The sequence below is a fragment of the Leptonychotes weddellii genome, chromosome 3 (assembly GCF_054177405.1).
Source record: "Leptonychotes weddellii isolate Sample4059 chromosome 3, ASM5417740v2, whole genome shotgun sequence".
Lineage (NCBI taxonomy): Eukaryota > Metazoa > Chordata > Mammalia > Carnivora > Phocidae > Leptonychotes > Leptonychotes weddellii.
This window is the reverse complement of record NC_138371.1, coordinates 47,180,569-47,195,244: the sequence shown is the minus strand read 5'-3', so window position 1 is coordinate 47,195,244 and position 14,676 is coordinate 47,180,569. Positions and strand designations below refer to the sequence as shown.

At 36.4% G+C, this 14,676-nt stretch overlaps 1 protein-coding gene across 1 annotated transcript in view; it reads left to right on the top strand.

The window, feature by feature from the left end:
* The window catches only part of ITGA4 (integrin subunit alpha 4), a 78,430-nt gene that overhangs the window by 28,797 nt on the left and 34,957 nt on the right, over positions 1–14,676 (top strand). Inside the window, exons 11-15 of the mRNA XM_006740931.3 lie at positions 3,265–3,359; positions 4,601–4,691; positions 5,287–5,332; positions 5,719–5,873; positions 8,433–8,587. Coding sequence (XP_006740994.1) covers positions 3,265–3,359; positions 4,601–4,691; positions 5,287–5,332; positions 5,719–5,873; positions 8,433–8,587 — 542 coding nt within the window. The remainder of the gene's footprint in view (positions 1–3,264; positions 3,360–4,600; positions 4,692–5,286; positions 5,333–5,718; positions 5,874–8,432; positions 8,588–14,676) is intronic.

Below are 14,676 nucleotides of genomic sequence, written 5' to 3'. Positions count from 1 at the left end.
AATGTCCTCTTACTATGCACACTTTTGTGGTGTTTTCCATAGCAGACCTAAGTTATTTTTGCATTCATCATATCCTTTCCCTTTTTTGTATTCAAAAAAGAAAAAATATGAATTTCCTGTGCACTTAGAAAAGCAAAGCAAGCCATTTGCTAAGGAGATAACCAGTTTGGCAACAGTCCAGCATAAAAATTGCATCAAAAGGATGAGGAAGTTAGGGAAGAGGTACACGAACAGACCTACATGACGAATATGCCTGGCAGGCAGCATTCAGGTTTCATCCGTAAAAGAGATTTGGCAAAAACCGCTTATTTTTAGTTGAGGTTTTTTTCACCTTGAGCATTTTTATGTGACTGTTAGACTATATGTTTGAGTATTTTTTGAGCCAAGCCATAAGAAAGTTCTATAATTGTAAATTATAAGCTGTATTATTATTACTTTATGTGCCCCTGAAATAAATATTGATAGATTATCAAATCATGAATTGAACAGTTCTTTGACACAGAACAGGAGAAGTCTTCAGGGGAGGAAAACACTGGGTAGAGCCTGTAGAGTTAATGATTCCACAGAGCGTGGGAATGAGTGAGCATGGCCTCTGGAGCCAGAATGCAGTGTTTGTATCCCAGCTGCTTCACGTCCAAGCTCTGGGGCCTTGAGCAAGTTATACTCTGTGCCTCAGTTTCCTCATCAGAGTTGGGATCAGAAAGTATCTACTCGATATAGTTGTTTTTAGAGTTACATGAGTTAGTACGTGTGAAGCCCCTAGAGTGGTTCCCCGTGTTGTAATAAGCATTATGTGTTAGCTGATGTTAAAATTATTGTGATTATACCAGTGATAATTATAGTTTACACTAACAATGAAATAAAATGTTCAGATGGAAAGTAGGAAACATTGTCAAATATGTCCGTGTTTGTTCTGTATGTTGTGTCCCAAATGGACTTGCACAGACATAAAAAAAAAAAAAATTAATAATGTGTGTTTTCCTTCTAACTATAATGATGGCTAAAATTTTAGTATTTTCTATAACAGATCCAAATATAATCCTAGAAAATAAGAGTTTGGATCTATATATAAGCTAGGAAAAGACTGAATGCAATCCACATGTCTTCTGCTTGGAATGACCTTGATCTGGGCCTTTTTATATTTCCTTTGAAAAGGCCCATTTGTATTGTTTCAAGATATGTGCCTTACATCACTACGGCTAGTAATTGTTACTGCAAGAATTTCCATGTATCAACACCTTTGTAGCCCAGACTTATGATCTTCACATCCTAGTTACTCAGGATGTAGCCATACTGGCTGAAGTCTAAACCGGCCTTGAAGAATGGCATCTGTAACTGGTCTTGTCTTCAGTGGCCACAGGACACTTCTCCCCACACTCCTTCCCTTACCTCCCTCTTCCTCTCCCCTCTCCCTCTCTCCCTTCCTGCTCCTTCCTCTTATGTTCCTGTGAGTATTTAGGCTGTATATATGGCTCCCGGTATTTCAAACTCACTGCCATTGTTCACGTGTGCAATGTTGCCCCTTTGTCACCTGCCATTACGCAGCCTGTTTCCTCTGTCTAAAGTGCCTTCACCCTGTGCTTCTCCTGGCTGTCACCTGTCAATACGGAGTCTCAGCTTGGGGCTTCCTCTTCTATGCGAAGCCTTCCATCATTTCCCCCACCGTCTCGTATGTGGTATTTTTATTCTGGTTTTAGCTCCCTTCTTCCCCACAAGAATAAAGTTCCTTTTCGTGGTACTGCCCTGTATGACCAGCACCTGGAAAATGCCCAGAATACAGTAGTTGTTCAGTAGTTGTCCACTGAATAAATCACTGAATGGGTATAGTTGTATATGAGAATTTAAAATACTTTGCACAGGTCAAGAGAGCAGCCTTACTATGTCTAAACTATAAATATAAGGTATGTCTATCACTTACTTCTTGATATTAGAAATTGTACAGCATTTGGAGCACCTGGCTGACTTAGTTGGTTGACATGCGACTCTTGATCTTGGGGTTGTAATTTCGAACCCCACGTTGGGTGTAGAGATTACTTAAAAATAAAATCTTGAAGAGGAACCTGGAGGTTCAGTTGGTAGAGCATGTGACTCTTGATCTCAGGGTGGTGAGTTTGAGCCCCAAATTGGGCATGGAGGCTACTTAGAAAAAATTTTTTTAAAATTGTACTGCATTTGGCATAGAATTATATTTCAAGAAGGTTTTTATTCTCATTGAAACAGCAGTCAGAAATTACTACTGTAGTTGTTAAAGTTGTTAAAGTTTTTATTCTCATTGAAACAGCAGTCAGAAATTACTATTGTAGTTTTTAAAGTTTTAAATCTGATAAATTAGTAAGTATTGACTATCATGAAAGCAAACTTTCTGTATTTTAGGTTTCTGTTGAAGTAATAAGAAAACATTACATGTGAATAAACACATGAATATACCCAAATAAATAGACATAATACCTTGTAACACTAATGAAATGCTCTTGCAACTATAGAATGTTATTTTTCTCCTGTGCATTTTGTATTTATGGCTCTTAAGCAACCATGTCATTCATAGTTTGTTTTCTCTTGCTTATGTCAGTTGATTAACTATTTTTTCTCCTGGCATCATAATCTGACGTGAATCCCAAGTCATAAAAGTGATGCAGTCATTACTTTACAGAACAAATTCACTTTCCAAAATCTAGTTTGCATGTATGTACATGTATAAATACAGATATCCTTAACAAATACCTTAATTGCTTTCACTGGAACAGGAATTTAGAAGTCCTTTTGCAAATAAAGTAAAACCCAGAGCTCAAAATAAAGAATCTTAGGGTTATAATACTCACAGATGATAATTTATGTGCTGGGGTCTGCTCTAAACACTTTACATGAGCTACATCCAATGCTGAGGGTGAGTTCTTCTCTTATGATCCCATGCTATAGGTGAGGGACCCGAGACACGATGAAGTTAAGAAATGGGCCTGGCTGGGGGTCAGGCTTTGGTGGTTTGGCTGGAGAGCCCACATCCTTAACCACTGTGTTAGAGTGTGTCTCAGACCTGTTCACCCTGCTGCTTCGATGCACAGATGATTCTGCACAGTCCTGTACATTGTTATGATGATATTTATTTTGTGATACTTTTTTCTGTCTAGTGAGTAAAGTATTTGTTTTTTTTGATAAGGAATTTTCTTATGTGATATGAATTAAGTATGAAAGTTAGTTTTCAGAGTTGCATTCTTTATACTAAGAATTTATTTATTTATTTATTTTGCCATTGAAATTCTGGAATAGATGTCGCGATTGGAGCTCCACAAGAAGATGACTTGCGAGGTGCTATTTATATTTACAATGGCCGAGCAGATGGGATCTCATCAGCGTTCTCACAGGTAGAATACTACTCTGTTTTGGAAAGAAGCATTGATAATAAACGATTCCTGAAACTTCCAGTGTTAGTGTGGACTTATTTTTCTTAATTTGCTCTTTCAAGTGTTTAATATCTATTTCACCCTTTTCTTGTGATAAGAGTAGGTGGTCTCATTTTGAAGGTTGTTAATAACTCTTTGAAATCATTTTTTTCCATAACTAAGAGTTTTGGTTCACATCCATTCTTGTTTGTTTGTTTGTTTGTTTTGATGTAGTGTTCCATGCATTCTCGTTTGTTTTTAACCTACTGAAGATTTTCTTTGCGTTCCACAAATTTATGTTCTGAGATGGTATCTGTACTGTTTTGAATAAGCCCATGTGGCTTTGATTAACTGTGTCTTGCCTTGTGCCTAAAGCCCCATATTTCAGGGAGGTCACACTGGGAGAGCGAACACATGATACTCTGTTCCTTTCAGGCGCAGCTTCAGGATGGAAGCTTTTAATAAAGTTCCCTGATCTAACTGACTTTACTTTTGTTTTTTGACAAATCAGGGTATTTCGGTGCATAGAAAACACTCCATACACATGCAGAGAAGTTTTTCTAAAGATACTTTTATGGAAATATTAGCTAATACTGTTATTTTTGGTGGAGCAAAATGGGCAAATGGTTCTCCATATTTAACATGAGAAATCTATACTTGTCTAGTAAAAATTACTGATTTTCTTAGCATGGATAGCAGGCTGATACATGTAAATCAGCAACTGGATGTGAAATTAGACCTATGGAATAGGAAACACATGTCTGACTTCAATTGTCACATGCTAGGAAACAGTCTGGCTCAATAGGGTGGCTTTCATCATAAGCCTGAGGAGTAGGCTCCACTAAGTGATTATGCATGTCTCCTTTTCCAAACTACTTGTTTGGTTTTTCATGTTCATCCGGGAAATAAATACAGAGCCTGAAAGGAGACTGGGGAGAGGGAGTCAAGGCTGGTTAAGAAGATCTGTACTATATAATTTTCTCTTTGTGATTTTTTTTTTCTAGTCACAAAGTAATTTTTTTCTTCTAGTCACAAAGTAGATGTCACCTGCCCAATTCAAACTGGAAACTTTTGTTTCTCTTAGATGCATGTATTTGACTTAAATGCATTTTGTTAGAAAATGTGCCTGGGTATTGTAAGGCTCATTATTTAACTAAATCATTGCTTCTCTGAGATATCAGGTGTTCAAAAACTGCTTCCTACTCAACTTACTTATTTTTCAGAGAATTGAAGGACTTCAAATCAGTGAATCATTAAGTATGTTTGGACAGTCTATATCTGGACAAATTGATGCAGATAATAATGGTTATGTAGGTGAGTATAAAATCATATTTCATAAATTGAAATGAGCTCTATTGTGGATGTTGCTTTATTGCAAAGTACATAAAACTGGTATGGAAAAGTTCTAATCTACTGGTAATTTATTTCCTTCATTTTTAAAGCTCTTTTGAATTCAAGGATGGGTCAGAAACGATCAAATAATTCCTCAGCTTTACAGTGTTAGTTACTTGACATTTTATTCTTTGTTCTTGAAAAAATGAAAAGCACCTATGAAAATAAATCAAACATAAGATGCTGAAAAGAAAGACTTTTTTTTTGTACTTTGAGAGGAGATTCCTAGGTGAATGTTTGTAGTTAAAAATTTTAATATTTTTTTAGTAAGCTTATCTTTATATCCTATTTTTATCATAAAGTTTGTTTATAGTAAAGGGATGGATGTTATTATAGATGAATAGACTCAGACAAATGTGGAATGAATCCTCAGATGTAAGTATATCTTTTCTAATTAACTTTCTGTAAATGGTGTTTTGATACAGTCAAAAGGTGAAACATAGTGAAGTATTTATGGCTGAAAAATAATTCTCTTTGACTAATGATGTTCATTAATCTGTTGTTTTTCATCCTCCAGATGTGGCAGTTGGTGCTTTTCGGTCTGATTCTGCTGTGTTGTTAAGGTAAGGTTGATGCATTTTACTGCTTAATGACAATTGGGCTTAATTGTAAATGATGGGAGGCAATTTTTAAAATCAGCATTGGTGGTGACCTCATAATATGTTTTTTTTTATTTTCTGAAATTTTATTGAACTTTAGGATACTCTTTCCACCTTACGTGGATATTATAATTAAACAAACCATCAAGCAAAGTCAATATTTTTAGCATTTAAAAGAAAATTTCTCTTGATTCATGCACAGAAATGTAATTGAGTGTATATGCACATAGTGTTAATAAAGCAATTTCATGAAGTTACTTGGATGATGGCAACTGACAAAACAAATGCAGTTTTTTCTTAGGGAAAAAATAATTCTGCAGTTAATATTGCTAATTTTATTTCCTTTTTAGGACAAGACCTGTAGTGATTGTCAAAGCTTCCTTAAACCATCCTGAGTCAGTAAATAGAACAAATTTTGACTGTGTTGAAAATGGATTGCCTTCTGTGTGCATGGATCTAACACTCTGTTTCTCATACAAGGGCAAAGAGGTTCCAGGTTATATTGGTAAGGGTGCCCTTACAGAATTTACCCTGCCTGAGTGTGCACTCCACTCATTCATCTCGTGGTCCTCTTCTGAGCCCTCACTGTGTCTCACCTTAGAGGCCAAGACACTTGCTGCCTCATCTCTTGGGTTCTTGTGTTGTTCTTACCAACGAGAGGGGCACCATAGGAGGCTATCGTTGTCTAGAAGTTACGACAAGAAGAAAAGTGGGAGTATCACTTGCTATATTAGGGTGAGCTAAACTGAGCTTCATAGGTAAGATCTCTTTAGAATAGAAAGAACATTCTCACAGCTTCTCCTCCATTTAACTGGGCTCCTTCTATAGCTGAAGCTGGCTTAAGTTGGAAGTCCTGAGAGGGAGAAGAGTCTTTTCTTTATATTTTATCCTTTGAGTAACTGAAGAAGCTTATCTCAAATCTAGACGCTGATTCCAATTTCCATAAATAACACACATCTCTCAAAGATTTTCTGTGACTGTCAGCTCCTGAGAGCCACGTCCTTTTCTCTTTACATAGGTAGCTCTCAGTTAGCTGCTCTGGAGAAAGTAGCATTGATCTGGCTCATGCAAAATTGTGGTTAATGTCAAATCACATACATGTGACTTTGTGTATATTACATTTTTTCTAGCAGGTTATGTTCCTGTTTATATTATACTTAAGCTAATATTAGAATGACTAATGAAACTAGCCAATGGTAGGGGAGAAGCATACCCAGGTTTTTTATTTGGACGTTAATAATATATACAGTTCATGAGCCACGCAAGACCTATCAAGAGTTGATTGTATTTGTGACCCTGCGGGCTCTCATCATCCAAACATCATGAAGGGCAGCAAATACGCTGAACCAAACTATGGGTACATAGTTTCAGAGGTCTCAGTCCGAATTAGCCTGTAATGAGAAGTACAGAATGAGCCTAGTAGATCTACTTTAGATCAAACTCATTTTTAAAAGCGCACTGCCGAAGTCCTGGCTAGAGCCACCGTGGTAGGACAATGGGCAAAACCTTAATCTAAGGTTACAGATCGGAGGAGTGCTAATGTCAGAGCATGGCCCCAGGAACATAGTGACACGGTCACACTGATGGATTATCTGAACGATACACGTTAAGCAGATACAACTGTTTCTCTATGCAAAACCAGTGCTTGTCCGACTACCAATTCCATTGTGACCAGACATTTTTAAAAATCGTTGAAAACAAATATATGAAACTCATAAATAATCACAACATTATTACAAATATAAGCTTTACAGTTGCATAAAATGAGTCCTTGGGAGAAATAATTCACATGGTAAGCATGTTTATAAAACGAGGATGTTTTGCCACTTACTACAAGTGGGTTTTTATTTACCTTTTTTAATTTACTTTTTGTGTGAACGCACAGTGATGAATTGTAGATCATTGTTTCAGTTGCAGCCAAGCCTCTGAGGCACTGAATCTCAGCTATTGTAATTTTGAAGCCAATTGACTTGGACTTTGTTATTTATTTTCTAAATAAAAGTAAGGTTAAAAAATTGATTTGAAGTTTGTAGGAGTATTACGGGTTTTATACTTCTGTTGCCTTGAAATTAGTAGATAAAATCCTTCTAGAAGAGTAAGTTACTCCTCAAATGTGATCGAACATTTCAGGAATTAAATAAATCCTTTAAAATATCATTTATGAATTATTGCACCTATATAATGAGCTGATATCTCAGCAAACTATTAGATGTAGCTTGTTTTGCAAAGAACCCTTTTAGATTTAAAAAATGGCTCTTTCTTGGTAATATCTGGCTTGGAATTTTTTTGGTTGCTTGTTAATTTTACTTAGATCTTTGCTGGTCGAAGATATTCATTAGCAGATGATTATTTACTATGTCAGATTTGAAGTAAATCTTACCAGACTGCCAGAATATTGAGAGAATGTCAGTATTTTGCACAAATCAACACTGGAAGTTCAAACTGGAAACCAATGAGAACACAGAGGAGATTAATCAGGGTCCAGGGCTGGAAAAGGAGACACCTTTGAGTAAACTGTTGATATAGGTTTGTAATATTCACATTACATTTTAAAAAATAATAAATAGCAACCTCTCAAATCAGAAACAAACAGAAAGAAATGAACCTAACCATACACAAAATTCGTTATGTAACCACACAAGATAGAATTATCACAAGTGGCGTTTGAGTGTAGTGTTCTGTCTATGCTTCCTTAGTTAGATATTCGAAGGACATAAAGGACTTCAGAGAAATCTGAAGCTTTGCTCAGAACTTTTATTAGGAGTCACAGTTTTAGTATTGTAGTTTTGAAACGTTTATATGTAGGAAGATTAAGTAAATGAAGATGTTAATAGTTAAAAAATGGAAACCAGAGAGAAGTTTGTAAATTTTTTATAACAATTTTAACAATCAGTATTTTTAAATTGTTTCCTCTTCCATATTTTAGGCTAGTTTTTAAAAGCCTTTTAATGAAGAGAATTTAAGATACTTCTAGTGTTGGGATATAATTTTGACTATTTTCACTTAAAAATAATGCTTTTAGGGAATTGTTTATATTAATTGCAATTCTCTCTGCATTTTGCAGTTTTGTTTTATAACATGAGTCTGGATGTGAACCGGAAGATAGACTCTCCATCGAGATTTTACTTTTCTTCTAATGGAACGTCGGATGTGATCACAGGCAGCATAAAAGTGTCAAGCAGAGGAGCTAACTGCAGAACACATCAAGCATTTCTGCGGGTAATGTAAACTCATTTTTATGAATGAATATGTAAACTTCAGTATTATCACTATAGTAAAAATCTTACTGCATTGGTATCCTTTTATAAAATGTGGTTACAAGCAAGTGTGATGCCCGCCTAAACTAGCTGACCTGTTCGTTGTTCCAGAGTTAAAATGTTTAACCGTCCTGTGACCTGGATCATCCAGGGTCCACTTCTTGCATCTTCTTTATTTCACATTTATCACACTTGACTGCATCACTCTTTTTTAAAGATTTGCCTTTTCCTTCCTACAATTGCTATCTCCGTATCCCTGTTTATACACTTCCCGAGAAATGCACGGAGTGAGTAGCACTGCTGAGCCTCAGATCTGTTCCCCTGGTAGGGTTTTTTTTGGTGGGGGGAGGAAGCAGGGAAGTTCGTTTGTTTTTCATGTGACTCTAGTGAAGCAGAATCCACCATGACTGCTTTCGGATCAGGCCTTTGTCCCCCGTGCCAGCAGATGTCAGTGGGAACCTGCACAGTTGCAGTGTGTGGGCATCATCTGTGGGCCAGGACAATGGCTCTCAGGATGTTTGGGGGTATGTCCTGCCAAAGCACAGCCAGTTTCATCTTTCTTTCATTAAAACACTCATTCCCAGACCGATCGCCCCATTCCTTGCCTTGGTCAACATTTTTTTCACATGAAGCAGTGCCAGGTCTTTCTCATCAGGGAATGGTGTACTTCATGAGAGAATCTATTGTCACAAAAAAGCCCAACTATTCCCGGGAGCCTTTTCTGGGATTTCAAATGGTTGCCTCAGCTTAGAACTTAATTTTCCCTGAGATACTTATTCCAAGCAAATGCAAACAAACATCAAGACTCTAACACTATTAAATGCTAAGAGTAATAATCCCCATGCTCTTTCCTCATTTCCCTTAACAGTTTTTATTGTCCTACTAGAATAAATCTATTAGGTGGTCGAGAGCCAGAAGTATAGATGCTATTAATGTAACCATTATTTATATGGTAGGGATTAAAGAGGGTTTGTTTGCTTTTTTTTTTTTTAAATCCTATATAGCTGTGATTTTACTTAGGTTAGTCAATTTTGGAGACTATCATTGAGACCATTTTCAAGGCAGTAAAAGGGCCAACATTAGACATTCACAAAGAAACGTATTGTGCTGAATTTATATCAATGACAGGAAACTGACCTGACTTCTTCAGCCCTTTGTTCCTTGGCATTGTTCCAACAAGTAAGGGTTCATCAAAATTTTACATTTTCAGCAGAATAGTTTGCAGTGAAAGGACAATTTGGCAGAGGCTTCTGTGTTATCGACGCTTACTTGTGCTGTTACCCTGGTATGGAGGGCAGCAGGTTACAGCCCTTGACTTTCGACCATACTGTCATTACCAGACAAAAGCACTTGTCTCTGGGATTGGTACCTAGTAGCGGGTTTTTTTGTTTGTTTTTTTTTTAAAGTGAAACCATTATTAAAATTAAAACAGCTCTAGTTGTGATTCGGGAAGATAGGGAAACATAATGAGTGCATTTTCCACCCCCACCAGCATGGTAGCAGGAGGTATTCAGAAACATGGACATTACTATGCTTCTACGGTCCAAAAGATTGGGACAGAAATTGATACTCTTCTGCCATCTTAATGATAGTAGAAAAGATGAGCGGTAGTCAGGATGCCTGGATTGTCCCTTTGTTCCATAAACCTTGCCCCGTATCAGGAGTGTTAATGGGCATATTCAGCATCCCTTGCAGTGAAATGAGGTGGCACTTGCTAATTATGTAGCCAGGCCCACAGCCCCTACTTCTAAGAAGACTCTGCTTGCCGGTTGGGCACATTTTCCTTGTGTAGTTGTTCCCTTTGGTCATACCAGTGAAGCTCCACCTCTCCATCCACACAATTAATTCCATAGGTATTTGAGTACCAGTGTTGCATCAGGTTCCATTTGAGACACTTGCGTATAGTAGTGAATGAAATACAAAAAAGATCACTACCCTCACTGAGTTTACAGTCTAGTGGAGTGAGACAAACCACGTGATAAACATGAAATTTTATACCATTTTAGAAGATATGGGTGATTGAAAAAGGAGAAAGGGCAGAGTACAGGAAACTGTGGAGTGCTGGGAAAGAAATGAAGGGTGCATTTTATTTATTGAAGTATAATTAACATACAGTGTTATATTAGTTTTAGATGTTGAATATAACAATTTAAGAAGTCTATACATTAGTGCCCATCATGATAAATGTATTCTTTTTTAACTTTTGACTCCAGAGTAGTTAACCTACAGTGTTATATTACTTTCAGGTGTACACTATAGTGATTCAATAGTTCCACGTATTACTCGGTGCTCATAAGACAAGTGTACTCTTAATCCCCTTTATCTGTTGCACCCATGCCCCCAACTTCCCTCTCTCTATTCTCTGTATTTGAGTCTGTTTTTTGTTTCTCTCTTTTTCTTTGTTAGTTTTGTTTTTTAAATTCTATAAATGAGTGAAATTGTATGGCATTTGTCTTTATCTGACTTATTTTATTTAACATTATACCCTGTGGTCCATCCATGTTGTTGCAGATGGCAAGATCTCATTTTTTTTTTTATGGCTGAGTAATATTCCTCTGTGTGGGTGTGGGTGTGGGTGTGTGTGTAAGTCCAACATCTTTATCAGTGGACACTTGGGCTGCTTTCCTCTCTTGGCTATTGTTAATAATGCTGTAGTAATAGGGGTGCATATTTTTTTGAATTAGTGTTTTCATTTTCTTTGGGTAGATACCCAGTAATGGAATTACTAGATCATATGGTAATACTATTTTTAATTTTTTAAGGAACCTCCATACTGTTTTTCCACAGTGGCTACACCAGTTTGCATTCCCACCAACAGTCCACAAGGGTTCCTTTTTCTCTACATCATCGCTGATACTTGTTATTTCTTATCTTTTTTATTCTAGCCATTCTCACAAGTGTAAGATTCTGATTCTAGCCATATCTATCTCTTGTGGGTTTTTTTAAAGATTTTATTTATTTATTTGACAGAGAGCGAGAGAGCACAAGCAGGGGAGCAGCAGAGGGAGAGGGAGAAGCAGGCTCCTGGCTGAGCAGGGAGCCCAATGTGGGGCTTGATCCCGGTTCTAGTAGTTTTTTGGTAGAGTCTTTAGAGTGTTCTATATATGGAATCATTTCATCTGCAAATAGTGAAAGTTTAACTTTTTCCTTACCAATGTGGATGGCTTTTATTTCTTCTTCTTGTCTGATTGCTGGGTAGGACTTCCCATACTATGTTGAGTAAAGGTGGTGAGAGTAGGCATCCTTGTTTTGTTCCTGTTCTTAGAGGAAAAGCCTTCAGTTTTTCACCATTGAGTATAATTTTAGCTATGGGTTTTTTACATATGGCCTTTATAATGTTGAGGTATAGTCCCTTTAAATCTACTTTGTTGGGAGTTTTTATCATGAGGGAATGTTGTACTTTGTCACATGCTTTTTCTGCATCTGTTGAGATGATCATACAGTTTTTATCCTTTATCTTATTGATTTGATGTACCACATTGATTGACTTGTGAATATTGAATCACCATTGTGTCTCTGGAATAAATCCCACTTGATTGTGATAAATGATTTTTTTAATGTATTACTGAATTTAGTTTGCTAATATTTTGTTGAAGATTTTTCATCTATGTTAATCATGGAAATTGGCCTATAATTTTCTTCTTTTGTAGTGTCTTTATTTGGTCTTGGTATCAGGCTAATGCTGGCCTCATAGAATGAATTTGCAAGTTTTACTTCCTCTTCTATTTTTTGGAATAGTTTGAGAAGAATAGGTATTAACTCTTTAAATGCTGGGTAGAATTCACTGTGAAGTCATCTGGTCCTGGACTTTTGTTTGTTGGGAGTTCTTTGATTACCGATTCAATTTCACTGCTAGTAATCGGTCTGTTCAAATTTTCTATTTCTTTCTGATTCAGTCTTGGAAGGTTACATGTTTCTAGGAATTTGTCCATTTCTTCTATGTTGTCCAATTTCTTGGCATATAATTTTTTCATAATATTCTCTTATAATCCTTTGTATTTTTGTGGTGTCAGTTTCTCCTTTTTCATTTCTGATTTTATTTTTGGTCTTCTCTCTTATTTTTTTCTTGGTGAGTCTGGCCTAAAGATTTATCAAATTTGTTGAACTTTTCAAAGAACCAGCTCCTGGTTTCCTTGATCTTTTCTATTGTTTTGTGTTGTTTTGTTTTTTTGTTGTTGTTTGTGTTTTTTTGTGGTTTTTTTTAAGTCTCTATTTCATTTCCTTGTTCTCTGATCTTTATTATTTCCTTCCTTCTACCAATTTTAGGTTTTGTTTGTTCTTGTTTTTCTAGTTCCTTTAGATGTAAGGTTGAGTTGTTTGCTTGAGTTTTTTCGTTTCTTGAGGTATGTCTGTATTACTATAAAATTTCCCTCTTAGAACTGCTTTTGCTGCATCCTAAATATTTTGGACAGTTGTGTTTCCATGTATTTTATTTCCTTTTTGATTTCTTGGTTTGCCCATTCATTGTTTAGTACCATGTTGTTTAGCCTCCATGTGTTTGTGCTTTTTTCCCGTTTTCTTTTTTTTTAAAAGATTTTTTAAAATTTATTTGACAGAGAGATAGCACAAGTAGACAGAGCGGCAGGCAGAGTGAAAGGGAGAAGCAGGCTCTCTGCTGAGCAGGGAGCCGGATGCGGGGCTCCATCCCAGGAGCCTGGGATCATGACCTGAGCCGAAGGCAGACGCTTAACCGACTGAGCCACCCAGGCGCCCCTTTTTTCCAGGTTTCTTGTAAATGATTTCTAGTTTCATATTCTTGTGGTCAAAAAAGATGCATGATATGATTTCAGTCTTATTAAAATTTATTGGGACTTGTTTTGTGACCTAACATGTGATCTCGCCTGGAGAATGTTCCATGTGCACTTGGAAAGAATGTGCATTCTGCTGTTTTTGGATGGAATGTTCTGTATGTATCTGTTAGGTCCATCTGGTCTAATGTGTCATTGAAAGCCACTATTTCCTTGTTGATTTTCTCTTCGGAATGTCTGTCCAGTGATATAAATGGGGTGTTAAAGTTCCCTGCTATTACTGTAATCCCATCAGTTTCTCCCTTTTTATATGTTAATAATTGCTTTATGTATTTTGGTGCTCCCATGTTGGGTGCATAGATACAATTGTTACATCTTCTTGATGTATTTTCCCTTTATATAGTGCCCTTCTTTCTCTCTTGCAACAGTCTTTGTTTTAAAGTCTATTTTGTCTGATAGAAGGATTGCTGCTGTAGCTTTTTTTTTTTCACTTGCATGTATGTATATGTTTTTTATCCCTTCATTTTCAGTCTGCATGTATCTTTAGGTCTGAAGTGGGTCTCTTATAGTCAGCATATAGATGGGTCTTGTTATTTTAATCCATTCAGTCACCCTCTGTCTTTTGACTGAAGCATTTAGTCCATTTGCATTTAAAGTAATTATTGCTGTGTATGTATTTATTGCCATCTTATTACGTGTTTTATGGTTGTTTTTAAGTTCTCTGCTCCTTTCTTCTCTTGCTCTCTCCCCTTGTGGTTTGACGACCTCCTTTAGTGTTATACTTGGATTTCTGTCTCTTGATTTTTGTATATCTATTATAGGTTTTTGATTTGCAGTTACCATGAGGATCATATATAACATCTTAAGTATATAGCAATCTGTATTAAGTTGATGGTCATTTAAGTTTAATCCCATTCTAAAAGCACTACATTTTTACTCCGTCCTCCACACTGTATGTATATAATGTTATATTTTCCATCCTTTTTTTGTGAGTTCCTTGACAGATTTTGTAGATAAAATTGATTTTACTCCTTTTGTGTTTTAACCTCCGTATTGGTTTCATAAGTGATTAATCTACTACCTTTATTGTGTGATTGCATCTACCTTTGAAATTGTTCCCTTTCATAATTTTCTTTTTTTTAAATTTTATTATATTATGTTAATCACCATACATTACATCATTAGTTTTTGATGTAGTGTTCCATGATTCATTGTTTACGTATAACACCCAGTGCTCCATTCAATACGTGCCCTCCTTAATACCCATCACCAGGCTAACACATCCTCCCACCCCCCTCCCCTC